We start from the raw sequence: 23005 nt of genomic DNA on the forward strand, positions 1-23005 counted from the left end.
GTCTTCAAACTGGTTTAAAAACTGGTTAAAGAATAAATTTACACAGAAAAGTGCGAGAAACAAGAAAGCAAGGCTTATAATTTATTTATTTACATACATACAAAATCCAGATAACTCACAAACATGTCTGTTTTGCTTTCTTTTTACACAGTTTGACTTTTAACACAAACAGACAGAAGGCAGTACATTTCTTATACAAATGCAAAAGAAAAGAAATACCATGAACTTGACAGAAGCCCCTTAATCAGTTTGGTGTTCCTCAATAAGGAGAAAAAGAGATGACAAGACATTAAGACAAGGGCAGGGACACACAGGCCAAAGTAAGGGAAATAAAACACTTTAAAAATGCTTCTTTCTCTCAAACCAGTGGTGAAGGGTGAGGGGTTAAAGGGGACAGAGGGAAATTAATCTCCACTCCGAGAGGTTTGACAGACAAGAAGTTCAAAAACAAGCATCCAACTAACATCCTCCAAAACCAGGGGGTGTGTTTTGTTTTCAGTAAAACACATTGTTAGTCCACCCAAATTTATCTGTAAATCAACCATACATAGAAAGTTTGTCAGAAAACTTCCAGATGCAGTTTTTCACTGTTTTTTAACATTATGTTCCTCTTATAACAGCAGGAGGGCCATGATGGTTGGAGACTTATTTTTATCCACCAGGCGCAGTCTGCCTTTGACATCAACCAACAAAAAACATTGACATAGCAGGTTAAGAAGAAAAAGACAACAACACTGGAATCTCAGGATAATACATTTACATCACCATATGGTGAAAATATATTTAAAAAATGACCATTAGAAATAAATGCAAGAAAAGTACTCTCCCATCACACAGTCACGGTTTGAAAACATTTGTAGTTCACACATTATTTTGACACAAAAGTTTTTTTTGACACTTCTTTTCCTCAGTTTCTGCTGAGGACACTAACTTGACAGTCATTTATTTTGTTCAGAGCAGCTCGCTCTTCAAGATTCTGTGCAAACATTCAATGCATATCCATACAGTAAACATTTTATTTTATATATATATATATATATATATATATATATATATATATATATATATATATATATATATATATATATATATATATATATATATATATATATATATATATATATATTCTATTTATATATATCTATAGAACATGACTTTCTGCAAGTTATGGCAGTACTGTCACACACACACACATACATACACACATACATACACACACACACACACACACACACATTTTGACAAAATTAGACACAAAAGACAACTGCACTGCTTTTAACTTTTCAGAATTTTTTTTAAAAGAAAGCACAACACCTTCCACTTAATTACCTTTATTCAGTCACTGTACGTGTTAAATATCACGTTATTTACAAACTGATCTAAAAAGTCAAAATCTGCTGAAAAGTGACTTTCATTTCCTGTAAATGTAGATGCACTTAGTAATTAAAAACCTCAGCCCTGAAGATTTCAAAAAATACAATAAAGGAGGCATCACTTGCATTTGTAAATGATCAGAAAAATACAAGAAAAAAGGGACGTAATTTGTATTCTTCGGTGATTCAGTCGACAAACTACGGATCAGGTGGGCTTTAAGTAACATCTATAGAAACTTTGGATGAGACTGAATGATCAGTCGATCAGATCGAAAGTTCTCACATCATGCCTTAGCACCAATATTACAGAGGAATAAATATCCCTGCATTAGGTCCAGTACTGATCTCTGTGCATGCTCCAAGGCCACTAGAACGTTCTCAAAAGAAACATTGCATACCTCATAAACAAGTGGACGTTGTGTGCAAAACCATCTAAAAATGAATACGTCACCCAGAATAAACACTTTTTTTGTTTCCTCTCTCTCACTGGTATTTGAGAACATAGTGTGACTAAAAGCCAACCTTTGATCTGTGTCAAAGGTCAGGCCCTGAGCCTCCTCTCGTGCCAATGACCCAGCCACAGATTACACAGTAAAAACGTACCTACAACTTAATCCTGGCTACAATGACAGATCCACAGATCCAAGCTGGGAGAGGAAACATTTGGAGAACATGCTGCATTTATTTGGTTAAAAAGTGGCATTTCCTAAGTGTTCAGATGATCAGCCACCAGTAGCTGTATTTCGAACTGTCTAAGTAGGCAACACTGACTAAAATACCAAACAAGCATCTACATGGCTCCATGATTTACCCACTGAACTCAGCTCCTCTCTGCTCCCCTCTAGATGTAGCAGCTCCCCAGTTCTCTAAGACAAAAAAGTGCTTTCCTGCCCCATATCAGGAATGAATTTACCCTTTTTAACTTGAAAGATTTGTGTGAGGAATCTACGGGGCAAAAGACTCAGTTAGAAGTGGGCGAGGTAACTGTGTTGATCTAGCAGTTCCTGCTGTGAATGAAGTCGTCTAGGGAGAGGAAGGCTGGCAGTATACTCCAAGACTTTGTACAGAAGTTTGCTTCTTTCATCTGATATCCTTTCTCTCCCATCACACCTGTCCCAGAGTTACAGAATCGAATTTGGTGAGTTCATAAATGCTAAAGGGGGTGCTTTTATTTTTTCACAAACCTCCAGCATGCTTTTGCCTGCCGAATATGTGATTAGATGTGCACTTGTGTTCCCTCTCTTCCCACTGCGACTCCACCATCTGCCAGCACTGTCATTAAATGAGTGGACCTCAGTTTGCAGTGAGCAACCAGATATATTTGATAACACTTCGACAGACTTTGTGGACATCCCTAATTCGATTTTGCGGGCCTGACATTAGAGAGACACATGAGACAGGAAAGCACTTAGGAGTCCTGAAAGTTTGTTCCAGGGTGGACGAGGGGAGCGAGGAAGAAAAGCTCAGTGGGGTGAGATGATGCCCCAGCTGTCTCTCATCCGTCCAGGAACCGCGTTGAGTGGAGGTAGGGGCGCCTGGGCTCAGCTACAGGTTATGCGAAGACCAGGGGCCAGCCGGGTTGTGTCTGAGGTCAGAGTTGTCAGCATGACTCCTCCAAGGCATTGACAACCTGCTCCAGGATATCAGGGCAGTAGTCTGCGATCTGCTGGAGAACAGAGTTGGCGTACTCCTGCAGCTCTCCGCTCTCCTTCTCACACACCTCCAGCTCCCGCTCCAACTGGAGGGAAAAAGCATGAATTAGTTTCTCTTAACATAGTTTCAATCCAACAGTCAGCAAAATTCTGCATTTCTCAAAAGATAAAATACATATTTAGGAATGTTTTAAGTTAAAAAAAGGCATCTTGAACATGGCATGTAGCTAAATCAGAAAACCCAAGCTCATGATTTACTGGACCAAAGCAACTGATAACACCACTGGGATTCTCTAATGTGAATTTAGCAATAATGTTTTATAAAATGCTATAAAAATCCTCATCATTTACCATAAATCTCCCTTAAAGTCACTATCTCTGATACAACTATAGACAAAGGGATTGGCCCAATAGAACAGAAATGTTCACACGCTTCGAGCTGCCAGGAATTATGAAGTCCATCACTCTGTGGAGGACAGCTTGAAGATGCAGTGTGGCAAGTTTGGTGTCAATTGCATAAAAAATGTGGGGAGGAGATTTAATTGGTTTTACAGTTTTTGAGAAAAACAAACGATCCAGCCAGATTTTTCTCAAAATGTTTTACCGTAAACAGTACGTAAACAGCCACTGTAGATTCTCAATAAAATAAATCTCTGATGTTTATGAAAAAAAAAACAACTAAATTTTGTAGTTATGGTAGATGTAATGTGGTAAATTTCAGAATTGTATCTCAAAAAATGACTTTTTGACACTATTTTGAATTCTATCCTCAAGTAAACCATTGCAGTCAATGAAAATAGAGCATATGAGTGCTCTATTAAATATGAGTTTGTCATTTATGGAGCAATCAATCTTTGTAAAAATAAATTACAGACATCTCTATGTTGTCTCGATGGAGTCCACAAATTCTCAGAATCTTGTCTTGATAACTGAATTTTTCACACTAGTTTGAAATCTGCCTTTAAGCCGTTATCATAACCAAGTCTTAGTGTGAAGCCGCCTCCAATTTTCCTGTTTCTGCGGGTGGCTCAACGTGATCACGAAGTGCCGTTGTAGCTCTGCAAGATCATGACTTGCCCTTGGTGTCTAAGGTTGTGAGTTTGAGTCCTGGGTGATGCAGAATGCAGAATAAACATGCTAATGTCTACTGCTGTGTGGCTCAGACAAGCATGACTTCAAGGTTTAATAACTTTGGTTCGGGATGTTCTGCTGATGGACTGCATTTGTCTTCTTTATTTCATCTTCCTCCTCTCCCTCTTTCTTCTTCTTCCTCCTCCTCCTCCTCCTCAAAATGCCCGGCCCCAACTCACAGCTGAGTTAATTTAATTTTGTAAATAAATAAAATAAAATTGTGTTTTTAAATGTTGTTCTAATGCATCTCTTTGCAGCTGTGTTTGAAAGGTGCTATACAATAATAGAGATCTAATAGTCTCAGATCTCACTTTCACCAGCCATATCAAAGCGATCACTAAAACAGCCTTCTATCATCTTAAAAATATAACCAGAATCAAGGGTTTGGTGTCCCAAAATAACCAAGAGAAGCTCATCCATGCGTTTATTTCCAGCAGGGTGGACTACTGTAATGGTCTCTTAACTGGTCTTCCCAAAAAGACTATTAAACAGCTGCAGCTCATTCAGAATGCAGCCGCTGGAGTTTTATCCAGGACCAAGAGGACAGAGGACATCACCCCAACTCTAAAATCTTTACACTGGCTTCTAGTTAGTTACAGAATAGATTTTAAAGTGCTGCTACTAGTCTATAAATCACTGAATTGCTTAGGCCCAGGATACATCTTTGATAATGCTTGAAAAATATACACTAAGTAGGGCTCTTAGTTCCATGGACTCAGGTCAGCTAGCCCAGAGTCCAAACTAAACATGGTGAAGCAGCATTTAGCTGTTACTTTGTATGCAATTGGAGCAAATTGCCAGAAGATCTTAGATGTGCCCCAAATGTAGCATTTTTTAAATCCAGGTTAAAAACATTTCTCTTTTCATGTGCCTATGATTGAGCTCTAGGACCTGCACTATATTCTTAACACACTTTAACCCTGAAGTAGACCTCTAGTCACTCCCGGCGGGGAAGTGACGTCTCGGGCGTCTACAGCTAAACTCTACTGGCAGGCTTTTGCGCTATGGTTCTCTATTCGGTGTTCCAAAAAGATATAAACACAGTCTACTTCCACTATGATTTTATTCTATTTTATGTACTTATTTTCTTTTTATATGACTTATCTTTGAATGACTCTTTTTTAATTACTATATTATGTAATTTGTACTTTTTAATTATATTCATTACATTTTATACATGGATCTTCATTTTTGCTTTGCCCCTGTGTACGAAATGTGCTATATAAATAAACTTGCTATTACTATTAATCTTGCCTTGTCTAAAAACAGGCCTATTCATTTAAATTATGATCAATTAAGAAGCAAAGCAAATGCTTATTTTTCATCACTGAATTAAACTCTTGATTCATTTATGCCAATATACCTGTAATTTATATACTCCACAATAATTACAAGTCACAAATGTAGACATGAATAACAGAGTGACTGAGACTTCCTCCACTACCTGTTCGACACTCATCTTCTGGAGCTCCTCCTCCAAGTCTTCGGGGTCGCTGTTGTGGTAGTGAGAGGGCGGCGTGAGCTGGCTGAGGATGCTGGGGTCCCGGTCATGGCAGAGGTCTGTCAGGTGGGCGATGTAGAGCTTGAGCTTACTGCGGTTCTGGGACAGGGCTAGAAGAGGGGGTATCATCTGCTGGGTGGGAGATAGGGAAGAGAGTGTGAGGCAGTGTGAAAAACAGAGGAGAAAGAGGGGTGAGGGATACATATAAATAGAGGGAAAGGGAAAGAAAAAAAAAAAGATTTTCTTCAGACTACACACATGTTTAACGAAGGAAGAGTTATGCTCCCGTTTCAAAGGTTGAACATAATGAAAGACCCAAGCACAAGACCCCACTTGCATGAAAACAATACATCAACAACATCTGCATGCATGCTTATAAACCTATCACCATCTCACATTATTAAGAGTATCTATGGATTGTTATTTATGTATGCACAGCTCAACAACGTGTCTTACAAAGCAACTTACTCAACCACATCAAGGTTAAAACCATTATCCAATGCAACACTCATTTGTGTGGGTCAAAGGAGCTAATCATTAGTGGAAGAGTAGTGGCATGCAAAGCTAAGATGCTTTAGTTTGAGGCGATGAGACTAAGCCAGGATCAAAATCATCTCATCCTCTTAGCTTGTGCATGCAAACAAACACAAAGACACACCACTGATCCCCATCCCAGAAGCCACACAATAAATGAACTCTGTTAAAGCACAGGATGAGTGGTAAGATCTGCTCTCACAGAAAGACCAAGCAATGATGACAATGATTGACATATCAACATTAAGAAGAGAGGAATGTGCATATGACAAAAAGAAAACCACAATGAATGGAAGACGAGTAAACATGCCACAGAGCAATGATGAAGAAAGGTGTGACAGGTCTGGCTTTTCATGCGAGCTCACCCTTCTAAACAAAATGGCTGAGAGAGGGGGGCAAAAGGTTGGCTATGCCCAAATACCCTCCTCATCATCCTTTTAGCCACAAGGTAAGCCAATCGCAGCATTATAAAGGAACATTTGGTTAGTGTGTATACAGACAAAGAAGTTAAAAAGACAGATGAAAATTTCCCATTTCAAAATGATCGTTCCCTTCAGATAGTAGGCATCAGTTCAACCTTCTTTACAACAGACATTACCTTGTTAACCAGTCAGTTGCAGAAATGTTAGAGAAGCTGTTCAGGATGAAATGGAAACATGACAAATCGATGGTTAGGTAAGCTACCTGATCTGGAGAGGGTTTGTGATTTGTCTGGTCAGGGGCAGTCTTCAGATGGTCATCCTCATAGTTGTCCGCCATCAGTTTCATTCTGTTCTGAGTCTGTAAATCAAAGATGATAAAAATAAAAAAAACATTTGAGTGACATAATGAAAAAAAGAGAGGAGCAGATGGGTGATGTGATACATTTTTAAATCAGAATTATTTATTGAATAGCTTAATTACTGAGGTTTGGGGACGTGGCTACATCCTAGAATTGAGTCCAGCAATAACAGGAGTCAGACAACAGCAGATATTTTGACTCACTAAGAAAAGCACAGGTGTTTCTATTCAAGTGTCCCAGAAAGCCATGACAGTGTGACAGCAAGAACAATACCAGGACCCTGAAACTGAGGCAGCTAAATGAAATTCAGCCATCATTAATTTTATTATTTGCACCTGTACATTTCCCTACTGTGACATGTCAATGTATCGGACAAGTCCCAAGATCACAGCAGAAGTCGGCAGAAATAACATGTTTTTAAGTTTGAGTGAAAGAGTGAGAGAGAGAGTGAGAGTGAGAATGAGAGAGAGAGAGACAGACTACATTGAGGCACTTCAAATACTGTTGGTAGAAAAATTTAGTAGACAGATAGTATTTGGCATGTAACTTTGCAGTGTGCCTGGTGATGACACAAACTATTGTTAGTGAAAAGCCACACTGACATCCGGTGTCCAATCATTTCAAGTTTTTTTTTTTTTTTTCTGGTAAGACACTGCGCTCTATTCCCTACCGGTGAACATATTCTGTGTGAGCGACAGAATATGTGGGAAAGATAAATGGAAATAACATGACAGTGTGTAATCAACACCTCAATCATGTATTCCCCTCCATGGATACCAACAGCCCCCTCCCCACCTGCTGTTTGAGTTGTTGCACCAGTCTGTCCTTCTCCCGCTTCAGCAGAGCCACCTCATCCTGGGTCTTCTTCTTCTTAGAGGAGGACAACTCCAGTAGGGCAATGTTAGCATCCTTCTCGCTGATTGCAGCCAACAGCGCCTCCTGCCTGTTAGGTTGGGATGAAACAACATGGCATTTAACCACACAAGTAAATAGCTCAATTATCATTTATTATTCATTGTGCAAAATCATCCTGCCAGCTGAGGAAGGCCAGAATTGGATGACATTTTAGAATATGAAGGGAGCAATCAATACACCACAGTCTACTCCACCCTACTGTGTTTGTGCGTGTGTCTTACTTCATCTCCAGAACCTCCTCCAGGTGTTTCCTGCGCTCAGCTCGCAGGGTTGAGAGGTGTGCCTCTTTCTCACCCAAAGACTGCTGGGTGGAGGCCAGCTTGGCCCTCATGGACTCCAGCTCCTGCTTCACCTTCTCCATGGCCCCCAGCAGCTCTTCCATCTGGGAACAAACACACACACACACACACACACACATACACAAGAGCAATTTAGTTATGAAAAGAGTAAAACAGATGACCTAAATCCATTAATGAAAGTTTGGGGCTTTTGCTCTAATAAGGAGGCAGGGGCAGCAGAATTCATGTGGGCTTTTGGGAAGGACTAGGGGTCAACTATAACACAGATACCATTAAACTACAGGACTACATTTCATTTACCTGTTATTCTTTTAAACAGGGAACAAGAGTACCAAGGTTTCATATCAATTACTTTAATTACAATTGACTGATCATGATCATGATGAATTATTTACTCTTCCATTCACTATTCACTATTGGCTACTTGATGTATGAGCCAACCAATTAATCAGCATTTCTATGTTTCATAAGCAAACAGCAGGTAAACAAAATAACATGAAAATTACATGGGATGGAAACAGCAACACCTTATAAAAGAACGCAATCCAATAACATCAAACATCAACGTCCTCAAAAATGGTCAAACTTCACTAAGGCATTTATTGCAGGGCTGTTGTATGGGATTGCATGAATTGTAGAGGTGTTGCTGTTATTGTGTCCACCCCTGTAAGTGTTGTTGCTGACTGATGGAGGTCACATCTACTGGGCTCATACCTTAGACCACTTAAAGTGGGCGAGGTTGGACTCATGCATTGGTTTGAGTGAGTGCTTCTGAGAGGCGGAGTGTACCAAAGAGAAAACAAGAGAAAAACGACAAGCAAAGATAAAAGAACTGAGAAAGAGATGGAGGTCAGAGGAGAGGAGGGAGGTGAAGAAAGGATGAGAAACACCACAATGGCAGCAAAAATGCAAGGGAGAAAGAATCTCAGTCTATGAAGGCGTTTCTTTTAATCTGAATATAGATATGCATGTTTAGATATGCAGGTGTAATACTGTGGCTTGATTAATAATTAAAATTGCGGGAGGGGGGGTGTACCTGCTTCTCCTGGAGTGACCTGGCAGCCTCCTCCTGTGCCAGTACCATCTCTCGCTCAGCAGTGATCTGAACGCTCTCTCTCAGGGCCTCCTCCAGCTCCTCTATGCGCTCCGATTTCTGACGCAGAGAGTCCTTCAGAACAGGAGTAGGAAGAGGTCAAATTATGGTTTGTTGGGCAATGAACTAGTAAGTCCAAGTTCATACAGTCCAAGCAAACCACGCACATTCCTCACCTTCACCTGTTGGGAGTTCTCGGACATGTTGTCCTCCCTCTTCCTGGCCTCCTCCATGAGTCGAGCATTCCTACTCTTCTCCACCTGCTCCTTGTGCTTCAGAGATGCCACCTTCTTCGACTGGTCTTTCATCTGCCTACACGGGCACCATGGGATACATGGGAGAAGTTACATGTTATGTAAAAGTAAGACTATGGACCCACTTGACATGCAAATGTAATTTATCATTCCAATTGCAAAGAAATGGTTAACTGGGGAAAAAGTGCAAATAAGCTATGTTTTAAGTATAGATATGAACCAAAAAAATGTGGGTCTGATTCCAATGGTACATCAAGCACAGCTAGCATATTCCAATATACCACTGAAATTTCACACATTAAGCTTACATGTATATGACACAGATGACAGTTTTATACAAATATAGTCATGGCACCAAATAAAGGACATAGTATATTAGATATGTGCTTGTTGACTCACATAATGCCACATCAATGATCATCCATGTAGAATGTTTATAAGTCAGTTATGATTATAGCCAATAGATCACTGCACGTAAGTAAATAGTGTCAGGCAGCAAATAAAAGGCATTTTCAAATCAAATGCAGACATAGAGATGCGATCCCATGAAAAGCTACCATTTTTACAAACATTGAAATGACAGTTACAACCATAGCCTTACAGACTTGCTTTGGCAAGATTTTAGACAGTTCTGCAAAAGAGTCAATCTCAGATTTGCCTCGGGGTGAAAAGACAGAACAATAAGAAGGCGAAAGAGGAAAAATGAGCATGAACAGAAGTATGAGGAAAGACAAGGAGTTCAATATGTCGTGACAAGGCAATTGCTTGCGGCACCATGTGCTCTGGAGAGTTAAGAGGTGGAGAGAAACATGGGAGAGAAATGTGAGAAGAGGACAATAATGATGCCGGGGTCGGGGAAGAGAGAAAAAGAGCAAATACTAACCTGGAGGCCGAACTGGTGGGGTGGGAGATTTCCGGTGTAAAGACAAGAAAGCAGTAAAGAGAAAAACAGACTTAGACCAGGAAGATGAGTCAATATGAAGAAAAAGAGAAAGGAGATGGAACCTCATACACATCAGCTCTAAGATTATACGGAGTGTCTTGGACTCTGGTATCACAAGGTCACATGGTTCACCACATACGCTACTGTAGCCGTACCTACGAGCTGTATAACAGTACTGCTAATAACATTCACCACATCAGCTTTTAAAGCAGTACAGCTAAGTTGCCAAATGGCAGATGGCCAAATTACTCTAAAATTCACCATATAATGTGCTGAGAACAATATTCTCCCGAGTGACATGATGTCATTGAAGGAAAATTTGCATCAGTTATGAGGAACAGTGGTCATAATTCCAAGCTAGCAGGGATGAAAACAGATAGCAGAAAGCACACTGTAGCTGCCTAACAACACAAAAAACAGCATGTAACTATAGCATCAGCTGCGCGTCTAGATGCAGCAGCCATTAGCTCCCTCAAACTTTGCTACATTTTTGTTTTAATTTGTTATTATTACTGAAGCATGTATTACTTATAACAGTAATACACTCATCAGCATCATAAAAGGAAGTGCAGAGACTGGACTAAGTGCAGTGGACCTTGAGAATATCACTGCTCAAGGCATCTCCCGTCCAGACAACCAGACCAAACGTCAACGCAAGTGGTGTGATCGAAACAGGAAGAGAGGAAAGAGAAGCGGCATAAGAGCTAAGCTAACCCAGGTTGGACCTAAGGCTATTCCACTACCCAATCTACTCCTGGCTAATGTCCGGTTGCAGGAAAATAAAATGGATGAGATAAGACTCAGCAACGTGATGACAGAACACAAGACTCCAGTAAGATGAGGAGGTGGACTCTGTGTTTACATCAATGATGCTTAGGTGCTCAAACGCAGTTGAAGTGGATGGACATTGTTCTCCAATGTTTTTGTTGCTGTTGTTTACATTCCTCCAGATGTGAATTCAAAAAACGCACTTCAGGAAGTGAGGTCATCAGCAGTCACATGACAAAACAACCAGATGGTGTTTTTATTGTAGCTGGTAATTTTAAATCAAACTGACCTCAGAATTATTTTACCTAAATTCCACCAGCATGTCCGCATCCCAACCAGGGGAACAAATACACTGGACCATGTTTACACGAACATTTCTGGCAGCTACAAAGCCCTCCCACACCCCCATTTTGTTCAATCAGATCACATTTCCCTGCTTCTCCTGCCTACTTACACCCAGCTGACAAAAAGGGTCAAACCATCAGTAAACAGTTAGTGTGGACAGATGAAGCTACAGCAGCTCTAAAGGACTGAGTGCACAGACAGGCCCATGTTCAGAGATGCTGCCACACAGGAGAATGTGTTGATGATGTGGTGATCACAAAGACAATAAAATCCCCAATTCCCCAACCAGAAAGCCTGGATGAATGGAGAGTTGAGGTTTCTACTCAGATCCAAAAAAGCTACTTTTCGGTGAGGAGACAAGGAAGCTTACAACACTGCTAGAGCGAGACTGAAAGCTAGGAGGCAAAGCTGAGACATCAGGAGAGACTGGAGAGAGACCTCAACACTAACAACACCAAAGATATGTGGCAGGCGATCAAAAACATCACAGGCTACAAAAGCAGGAGCACCCCCATCATGTGTGAGGCCTTGTTATCAGAAGAGCTAAACACATTTTATGCTTGTGTTGATCTCCCCAACAGAGAGTCAGCTGTAAAGCTGCGCCACTGCGTCTCCAGAAGGCCGGCCACTGTCAGTATCCACAGCGGATGTGAGAAGAATCCTGCTGAGAGTGAATATGAGTAAAGCTGCTGGGCCTGATAACATCCCTGGCCGAGCACTAAGAACATGTGCCAACCAACTAATTGATGTTATTACTGACATTTTTAACATATCACTGTCACAGGAGAGTGTTCCCATCTGCTTCAAGACAGCCACCATCGTCCCTGTACCTAAAAAGTGTGCAGTGTCTAGTCTAAACGACTAACGCCCTGTGGCTCTCACCCCCATTCTGATGAAGTGCTTTGAGAAACTGGTTCTCCAGCACATAAAGAACATCATCCCAGCCAGCCTGGACCCTTACCAGTTTGCTTTCAGAACCAACAGATCCACAGAGAATGCCATCTCCACTGCCCTCCACTCTTCACACACCTTGAGAACAACACCTACATCAGAATGTTGTTTGTTGATTTCAGCTCAGCATTCAACACAATCTTACCCATGAAACTGATTGGAAAACTTGGGTCTCTGGGCTTGAATCCCACACTCTGTAATTGGATATTGGACTTATTGGACCTCACAAACAGACCACAGACAGTTCTGATTGGCGGTCACACCTCCTCCCCTCTAGTGCTCAACACTGGAGCCCCCCAGGGCTGTGTGCTCAGCCCCCTCCTGTTCACGCTGTACACCCATGATTGCAGCCCCGACATGGAGACAACTCTGTTGTGAAGTTTGCGGATGACACCACCATCATCGCCCAGATTTCAAACAACGATGAGACTTCATATCGGGAGGATATCAACAATTTTGCAGAGTGGTGCACAGAGAATAACCTACTGCTCAACATCAGCAAAACCAAGTGGCTGATCAATGATTTTAGGAGAAAGGAGCCAAGGACACACACCCCTATCTACATCAGTGGAGCAGGTGAACAATTTTAGGTTCCTGGGAATCAGCATCAAAGAACCTGACATGGTCCTCTCACATCTCCACCCTGGTCAAGAAAGCTCAGAAATGGCTGTATTTCTTAAGGAAACATAAGAAAGCAAAGTTCCTGTGCCAAGTTCTTATTAACTTTTACAGAGGAGCAATAGAAAGCATCCTGACTGGAAACATCACAAATTGGCATGGGATGTGCACGGCCCAGAACAGGAGGGCTCTGCAGCAGTTGATTAAAATCACTCAGAAGATCATTGGTACCAACCTACCAAGCATCATTAATATCAGTGAGGTGAGGTGCCTGCACAGAGCCCAAAGGACACTAAAAGGCAGTACCCACCCCAGCCACAGCCTGTTCACCCTGCTGCCATCTGGAAAGAGATACAGAAGCATCCGCTACCACCAGACTACAGAGCAGCTTTTTCCCCTCAAGCTGTGAGACTACTTAATTCATCCTCAGCAGTCCACCATATTATATATTCACTTATCAACTGTATATAATTTTGTACATAACATTTATTTTTGAGTAGCATAAAGGGAACTACAATCAAAATCTCATTATACAACCCTGTGTTGGAAAATGATCAATAAATCTATCTTGTATGTAAAAGACTCAAATCATTCAAAACTTGTGTGAGACAGTCACAACAAAATCTGTACATCGCAGAGTCGTCAACATGCATGTTTCCACCCACCTCTCCAGCTCACTGATCTTTTTGTCCTTGTCATTCTTCTCATTCTCCATTTCCCGAAGGATCTCCAGCAGGCGGTCCACCTCAGCCTGGGCCTTCCCAGAATCCTCTTTGTGGCGAGCCACTTCCTGCTCGAGGTTCTTAATGCGCTCGGCCAGCTCAGTGTTGGCCTGAGCCTCCAGGGCTGCGTTTTGAGCCTGACAAAAGGACAGGATGCCGGTTAGAAGCAGTTGTACTAACTTCAGTGTCAACAGGTGCGGATAAGATAGGTGAAAATTCAAAAGTGGCAGACTATGTCAAAATCATATAAAGTAAACATTTATTAGCATCATGATGAGCTTCCTGATTTCTATATGAGGATCTCACTCTCTTAAGCTGGTTCTCCACTTTGAGGCACTCCTCCTTCTTCTGCTCCAAGGCGATCTCCAGACTCTTGAGTTTGGAGTCCTTCTTCAGCCCTGAGGAGGCCAGGGATGATGCATGCTCCTTCAGGTCCAACAGAGACGTCTGCACATACACAGAAGTACAGATGAACCTGTTCCAGCTTATCAAACTAACAGAGCATGGGCCTGAGGAGACTGAAAATACATTAGATCTAATACAGGTATCCATGACTCATTGCAAAGTGAGAATAATGGAAAAAACCTGATGCTCGTTTCTGACAGTAATGTTTCACTGTATTAATAGAACTGCAGCAAACAAGAGTTTGCCTGTGTTTGTGTGAGCTTGTGTTTCTGCATCTGTTTCTCACCTCTCTGTCTGACAGGTCTCCCTGCAGTAAGCTCAGTCTCTCCTTCAACTCTTTCAGTTCCTTCTTGTTGCAGTCGAGCTCCTCTGTCTTCTCCCGGTCGTCTCTGTCTCGCTGCTCCTTTAAACGCTCAATGATGCGCTCCTAGGAGGAGGCAGAGAAAACGATCAAACATGCTGCCTTCGCAAACATAACCAACAACACCACATACGTCGCTACAAATTAACATGCACAAACAAATACAATCAAGTAACTCGGTATGTGCAGACATAAACTTGCCTTTTCTGCAAGAGACTCCTCCAGTGTGGTGAGAGCAGTGTCAGTGTTGGAAGTGTCTGCCTGCAAAGACTTTACTCTCTCCTTCAGGCTGCTCATCTGCTTCTCCTTGTCCCTCAGCTGCTCCTGCAAGTTCTCAATCTGCAGAGCAAACACAAGCAACCATCAGTCAAAATGAACATCAATCACACAAGACACATTGTAGCATGATGAGTGCATCTTTGTGGTCATTTCAGACAACACAAGATCTTTGAAACAGCTCCAAATTACCTTCTTCTGTAGCACATTAACTTTGCGCTCCTTAACCTCCAGCATGTCCTTGAGGTCGTGGATCTCCCCGTTGAGTGTGCCCTTCTCTTCTGACATTTCTTGTATCTGCTTGCTCTTCTTATTCAGAGTTGCCTCCTTCTCTTCCAAGCGCTGGCGCAATGCATCCACCTGGCCAGGAAAAGGTAGACAACTTACCACCATAACTTTGTCATGCTCACAAGTTTAAAATCAAAAGCAAAGAAAACAACAAAACATCCTTAACATATGGTGCTTTTGTTTGTAGTACTATGAGATCGACGTAGGGGGAACAAGTCTCTCCCCTCACTGCCTAACATATGTACCCTTAAAGTGCCCTTGCTAGTATTCTGGGCAAGAGTATAAAGTTATGTATCTGCTGTACCTCTGTCTGTAAGATGGCAGCTCGCTGCTCCTTAGCAGTGAGGGACTCCTTGAGGACTTCAATGTGCTGCTTGCTATCTGAGAACTGGTTGGTGAGCGTCTCCAGCTTGGTCTGCAAACCAAGCAGCTCAGTGTCCTTCCTGGAGAGATCCTGCTTTACCTGCTCCATCTGAAAAAGATGAGGCCAAGGGGGAAAGAAAGAGGGAGGGATGGACATGAAACTTAGCAAATTGAAGTTTCTAGTGAATTCAACACTGATAGCTGCTGAGGAAAACTAAACTCCATGTCATGTTGTATCAGACCTTGTTCTTCATGAACTTGGTGTGGCTGCGATAGACCTCCATCTGCTTCATCTCCTCCTGACGCTCCTCGCAGCTCAGAAGTCCATTGGATTTCAGCATTAGCAGCTCCTCCTCCATGTCTCTCAGGCTCCGGTCCATTGAATTGATTTTTGCATCCTGGGCGTTGATGAAGAGGAGTTCATACACGTAGTATTGCACATGTGTGACCAAACACACCACAAACAACCTCATATACACTTCTCTATTTAAATCCTCACCTTCATGTCGATGACCGTCTGTAGAGCCTTAGTTTTGGTGGACTCAGGGGTTCCCTCATAGCGGCGGTGCAGCTCCTGCTGGGCCAGATGAAGAAGAACATGTTGCATGTATGTATAAAATATTTATGTGCAGTTTCATATCAGAATACAAATGAGAGAAAACAACATAACTAGACCAATGAAATGTAAGGTTACACCTCCCATGGTTGGGCTGGACATTACCTCTCTTAGTGCAGTAATCTCTCTGTCTCTCTGGTCCAGTAAACTCTCAAGGTGATGCCTGTGCATCTCTGCATCAGCCAGTCTCCTGGTCCGCTCCTGGTCCTCTTCTGATGCCTTGGCAGACGGCCCTGAGATAGAATACATAGCAACTTGGTTAACATGATGAAATAGGTAGAAAAACCATGTATGTAGTCGAAAGGTTAAGTGCAACAGCCAACTTGGGCTTTATAAGCCACGTGGTTAACTCGCAGAGGCTAACACAGGAGCAGAGACTTTGTTTTATGCTCAGACAAAAGCTCATCTGTTCAGCAGGGAAGGATAGCTGAATGCACTGAATTCCCAACTCCACAGCCAACATGAAACAAGAACAAATAACCAAATAGCTAAAGCACACAGCATTTCATTTATTTGCCAATGTATTTTTTATTTTATTTATTTATTCTCTGGGGTTTAAATGGGTTTTGGGTTTCTTCTTAGTTTCCTGGTTTCTCAAATGTGATATATCCTTTTATTTTGTGCCCCCAAGACCATAACATGAAATTATTTTGAGAGACACCTATGCAAAGGTCTTTGCATGAAGCCCTCGGATGTTCCTAGCCTCAGAAGCATACTTGGGTTTAAAGCATGCATCGTGGTTAGTTTATGGAGCAAACAAACCCATAATTGGCCAACGGGGGAGAGAGCTTGAGTGGAGCTGAGGGGGAACAAGCAAGCAGCAACCATCGTAGCTTTAAGTGACAGCCTGAGACCAAAACCTTTTTAGACCCAAAAGTTTGACTTAGTATTTCAAAGAGTTTGCTGGTTTTCCTATTGACTTTAATACTGTTTTGTTAAAGAATCTATTGGCTAATAGAAGAACTGCTCCATAGCACAGTTCTGCATTGGCTTCAACATTCAGCCAATGTGTTTGCCACTTGTAAACAGTCAAGTCTCCACTGATACTTTATAGGGATAAATTAGCTGTAAACTTGGTTGTCGTACTTCTCTCCCAAGCTTCATTATCTACCTTTGCTCTGCAGCATCTCCAGAAGTTTCTTGATGGACTCGTCCCTGGCTCCCAGGGTTTGCTTTTGTGTGTCAATCCTCAGCTCCATCTCCTCCAGGGTCTTTCTAAGGAGGAAGAGCTCTTTGGCCTGTCTCTCATGCTCGGCCTGTAGCCGCCGGTAGTTCTCCTCCGTGGGTTCAGATGCCAGGGCCAGGTCCCGGCCTTGGCTGGAGGGGTCTTGCTGGAGCAGCTGGTTTAGGTCCCTCTGGATCCTCAGCTCATCCTGAAGAGCCTGAACAGTCATCTGGAGATGCTACAGACAAATAAGAGACAAACATTTGTTAACATTTGTCTGTTCTTCTGTCTGTTTGCTTAACAAAACAATTTACACAGGGGCAAATAAGGTGAAGGAAATTGTATCGATTATTTGAATAATACAGGGGCTGCTCCTACCTCACTTTATGGGAATGGATCCTGGCAGAATATTGTGTTACAGCCTGTTAAAAAATCTGCCTCTAATCATAACTGAAAATATAGCACTGCCCTGACAGATGCACCCCCAACAGCAGGACTTTGTGGACAGTGTTACATTTCATACCCAGAGAAATACAAGTGGTGAAACACAATCAGCCCAGTATAGTATTGCATTGTTTGTGGCATCTGACGCCACAGACATTTGGCAGAGCTGCTGTGAGACAGTAACACAAGGCTGTGTTACACTCTGGTCTGAACCAGCTGCGAGCGTTTTCAGACGACAGAACAAAGAGAGAAGTCAGTGTCTGCCTTCATTTCTCTCTGTCCTCCTCCTCCAGACCCCTCCCTTTCCTTCCTTTGTCATTCTCTCCTTCGCCCTCCACCGGCACACACTATTCTGCTCCTCACACACTATTCATCTACCTTGCCTGCCCTATCTCTTCGCTGACCTCTCCTCTCACTAACCCTCCCTTTCCATCACCCTCTCCACCCCGTGACTAAGGCTGACTCACTGCTGTGACTGCACCGATCCACCCCACAACATACACACAGGCAGATACACGCACTGACAAGCATGGAATCACACACACACACACACACACACCTCCCTTCTCCCTTCCTCAGCCCCCATATTCTCACTTTCTCTGCCTGAGGAGAGATAACAGTCAGGTTTGAGAGAGCACAACAAACAGGAGATGCGATGCACTAACTAAGCTCATCCAAACACTAAGGCACAACTCATAACGACACAGTGCACACAGAACCAAACCTTTGCCACACATCATCCACAGCACTGGACAAACTGTATATAAGTTGCTCAGTGCGTGATACATACTTTTTGAATCTCCCTCTCTTATTGTTAAAATCTCATATCTGCTCCACTAACATTAATACTACTGTATATCAGTTGATGAAAAATCACTGGCATTTCACAACATCCTATGATAAATGTGATATTTTTATCCATGTGGCAAGGAGTATTTAGCAAGAAATAACTGATGATTATTAGGTGAGTATCTGACTTTTTTTTTTTCAACATAAATGGGAAAAGGAAGATGAGAGCCATTTCACACTATTATAGACTTGGTAATAGCAGTCACTTATCACTGAGAATGACAGGCATAAATGCCTTGTAGTAGGGATTTTGGCAAAGCCGTGGCCAGCACGAATAGCCAGCATAGCAAGCACAGAAACTCATCAAAAATGATACACATAAACATTAACATACAATTGCAGACGTATGCACAATCAGTTGGACCCACATTCAATAAGGGCATGCAGTTTAACCGAAGCTGTAATTAGCCTTTGAGAGTGTGTGTGTTGTTAGTGCTTCCCACTGCATGTGTGCCAGCATGGGAGGTGGAGGATGACATATGAAAGCAGACATCTTTAAATTACAGAACCCACTGATTAGTCCTGCACTAGTCAGGCATTACTGGGAATTAGTCCACAGTGTGATCCTGTGTCTCAGCAGGAGTGAAAACAGCAAATTATACAGATCTGCCCAACTATTAAGAATCACAGTGAAACAAAGACTATTTCTCTTCATTAATGACACTTAATTCCCACAACATACCGTAGGTTTTAAAAATAGACCATGTGTGCCTATATTTATTCACTTATTGTTATTAAATACATATTTGTTGAACATGTGTGCATACAGTATGTATAAATGTGTGCAGGCTGACACAGACTGCTGAACAAGGAATTGGCCTCAAATTTTGCAAAGTACATTAAAGTGTTGAAAGTGAATTCTGCAGTTTTGGTATGTATTTATCTGTTTTTTGGTCATTTCACCTCAGTGTACCACATCAACTGTGTCCAAAACACACAATAAACTAAAAGAGAACAATAAGTTCAATGTTTTAGAATGGCACATAACGAAAATACTAAATCAAAAGTGTTATTCACAACAGCTCCTTTATGACTGCTACCCATAACCACATTCGTTGGTTTCTTATTTTCTGCAGTGGTTAAAGTACTATAAATATACACAGTTTTAAATGTTTCCACATCTTGTATATGTACACATACCTGGCCAATAAAACTGATTCTGATTTCCACATTTTTATCCTGTTCAACAAATCCAGCAATTTCCAAAACATACAGAAATGCTAATGTAGCCATTAGACTTACGGCCTCTTTCATCTATTAAGCATGAGCATATAGCTGCATATAAGAGGATTAACTAGATGTTAGAAAACTGCCTCTAACCTATGCAGAGAGAGAAGAAAGAGCGAGAAACACACTTGCACTGAAGCTGACACACTGGTTGAAATGCATTTTTCCAGTCAAACATTTTCGACCCAGGCAGACTGACGAAACAGAAACAGGAATTTTGAGGCAAACATTGATTCTATCTATTCAAATAACTATAAAAAGGGGACATTCACCTGTGCTTCATCTTGAATCACACGGTATTGTTCCTTCCAGACAGTGATCTTAGAAACCTCATCTTTCCTGAGAGCTCGCTCCTTTTTTAATTCTGGGCTCCAGAAGGTCTTGATAGAATTCATGGAGGAACTGAGCTTGCTCTCCTTAACTTCCACTTCTCGCCGCAGCATTTCATTCTCGCGCAGGACCTGAGAAAGCAGGATAAAAATAGTAGCACATGAATACTGTATATATGGTTTGTCGAACCTAGAAAGTCAACCTCTTCATCAAAAATTCCACATCCTTGATAGAGAAACTCAGACTAGGAGAAAAATTAGCAAAATACCTCTTTCAGCTGGGCCTGCAGATCAAGTATGGTGTTGTCTCTGGCCTGCCTTAGAGAATGGGGCACAGTGGAGGCCATGTGGTGGTCCCCAAATGCTAGAGCATCACCTGCCATCATGCCTGCTGGCAGCACAGCATTGGCAGGCACTGAGGTGGAGATGTTGGGGGTGCTAGCAGCCACAACTCCACTGCTGCTGCCCCTTGACCCATATGTCACCCTCTGTCTCCCCATGGTCGTCACCGTCCCACCACTTTTGGGAATGTGGTCGCCTGCCATGGCAACCTCATTGTCACTCAGGTACATTGGTCCTGAGGTGGCATAAGCAGCGTTGAGGGACTGGATGTTCTCCATTGAAAGCGTCTTGCCTCCTGCTCCTCCAGGACCCCCTCCACTGCCTCCAGTGCTGTTGGTGCGACGGTGTCCCATCCGAGGAGAACGGGGAAGGCGAGGGGAACGGCCAGATCCCTGATTACCAGTACCACCTCCATCTCTTCCTCCACTGTGGTTGGCATCCCCTCTGCCAACAGAGCGGGCACTACCGTACATCTTCTGCTTAATAGAAGAACAGAGCTGACAGCAAAACTGAATTACGACCTCAAGTATCTGTATATATTCTTGCTGATTTTGTGGTTGTGACTTTCACCAATTGTGAGAATATGTGGTGGTGATCCTGCTTCAACTGAAGATGGTGGGCACAATGTTCATGATAAAATAGAGGTCTGATGCTCTCCACTTTCCACGTCCAACAGGCGCTATCCAGAGTTAAAAATTATGACACCAATCTGCAAAGAAAACACAGTTGTTCCCTATAAATTGCATAGCAATAGGATACATAAGGTGTGTTGTCAATTAACAAGATAACTGAACGTACGTAAAATTGACAAAGTACTATCAGCACCAAACTCTGGGCACGCCATATCATACAAGCCAGCGGTTTCTAACATGCAGTCTAGGGTCCACTGGGGGTCACTAAGAGGGTATATATCCATCCTCAGCAAAAATGGAGAATAATGCATGTAATGTTAGCAAAGAGAGAATGAGTTGGGATGTCCACTCTGTGCTAGGGTCTTAAATGGATTCCCTCATGCAGTACAGACAGTTATGCAACTGTATAAAAGTCAGGTCAAGCACAAAAATGATCTCAGATGGGGTCCTTTATAACAAAGTCCTTGTTAATCGACCCATTCATTATACATCTACTTGATGACATAGATAAGGAACAGTTTGGGAGCCACTGTTTTTAGGTTTATCCTTAACAACGGCTGAATGCTGTAACGTTATAACAGTTAAGTAAGCCATAACCTTTCTGTCAGACTAGTCGGACAATTTGAGTCACAATTCCGGTATCTAACTAACAAGAGTTAGACTTCGAGCGGCTTTGTGGACGGAAATGCAACTGACTAGTCTGGTTTGTGCTCTGTTTTATATTTTGATTGCAAATGAATTTCCACAACAGCCATTTAACTGGGCAGTCTGCGTGGACTTGCTAGCAGCTAACGTTACGTTAACATACCTGCTAACAGTAAAGGCTGACATTTTCTAGCTTTAACTACGCGTTATCCCTAAATTGTTGTCGTTTGCTTGAGACGTGTGTAGATTGGTTTGTAGATTTAGGTCTGCGGAATAAATCTTGAACCTCTGAATCTTTTTTCCAATGTGCTGACGCTATGGATTAAAACTAGCTAGGGAGGGGAAAGGGGATTGTCTATGGTGGACATTGTAAGGGGGAAAAAAATCTTCCTGCTTGTAAAATTGAATACAAGTCAAATGAATACTCTGACATATAGATAGCTAGATATCTGACTTGATAAGTTCATTAACTTTGATGCGGTGTTAAAATGTGTCACATTAAATCAGAATTAAAGCATTTTGCACAATCCTAACGACACCGTAACTACACGGTCTGCTTTGGAGACACCCACATCAAACCATATCCATTTTCCTCCACCTCATGCTGAACGGCTTTTCGTTTTAAGCTACGGTTTTCTTCATTCAGAGGTTCGCATATTTAGCTGCGGGTCCAGTAAACATCGAGGAAAGAGCTAAAATGGCAAATGCACATACGTTTAACGTTAGCTCGCCGTGACATATGGAGGCTAGTCCATCCAATGTATGTGGTCAAGCAAAACCTCTATTTTTTTTTTTCCTCGCTAACACAATAGCCAGTGGTGAAAACCTCTCCAAACAAACTACCTTTCTCGTTGTCTGGTGGAGCTCAAATCGGTGCCATTACTGGATCCTCTGTCAAATGGAAATCGGCTGCAAAACCCGTCATTTTATGTTAGTTACTCGATAGACGTCTATCTGATTTTCCCATCTTTTTGCCAGCAGTACCAGCGGCTCAGGAGAGCCAGGGCGCCTCAGTGACGTCAAGCCTCCTGTGCGCGCTCACGACAGTCTTCCTCGCCACGCTTGAATTTTAAACGCGCGGCCACGAGCTTATGGTTGGGAACAGAAAGCAGACCAAAATTAAATTCAGTCAGCAGGCGCCGATGGATATGTAGTTTACCGCAATTTAGAATATGTTCCTCTG

At 42.2% G+C, this 23005-nt stretch overlaps 1 protein-coding gene across 13 annotated transcripts; it reads right to left on the reverse strand.

The window, feature by feature from the left end:
• Positions 1-68: 68 nt before the first annotated feature.
• Positions 69-22877, reverse strand: LOC122875091 (ELKS/Rab6-interacting/CAST family member 1-like). Of its 13 annotated transcripts, none has more exons than XM_044193857.1 (22): positions 22666-22877; positions 20473-21254; positions 20147-20335; positions 17301-17592; positions 16295-16422; positions 16073-16147; positions 15816-15971; positions 15515-15682; positions 15115-15282; positions 14848-14985; positions 14572-14712; positions 14187-14327; positions 13824-14017; positions 10417-10428; positions 9456-9591; positions 9223-9354; positions 8901-8957; positions 8109-8269; positions 7768-7915; positions 6876-6971; positions 5601-5789; positions 69-3111 (listed from the first exon to the last, which is right to left on the reverse strand). In XM_044193857.1, exons 2-22 carry the CDS (start codon positions 21016-21018, stop codon positions 2974-2976), a joined length of 3405 nt encoding a protein of 1134 aa, XP_044049792.1. In that variant the 5' UTR covers positions 21019-21254; positions 22666-22877; the 3' UTR covers positions 69-2973. The 13 variants fall into 13 exon arrangements, with proteins under 13 accessions (XP_044049792.1, XP_044049793.1, XP_044049791.1 ...); XM_044193858.1 differs by having other exon boundaries at positions 5601-5786; positions 16073-16150; XM_044193856.1 differs by having other exon boundaries at positions 16073-16150.
• Between the last annotated feature and the right edge of the window lie 128 nt (positions 22878-23005).

The sequence above is a fragment of the Siniperca chuatsi genome, linkage group LG4, assembly GCF_020085105.1.
Source record: "Siniperca chuatsi isolate FFG_IHB_CAS linkage group LG4, ASM2008510v1, whole genome shotgun sequence".
In the NCBI taxonomy this organism is placed as follows: Eukaryota; Metazoa; Chordata; class Actinopteri; order Centrarchiformes; family Sinipercidae; genus Siniperca; species Siniperca chuatsi.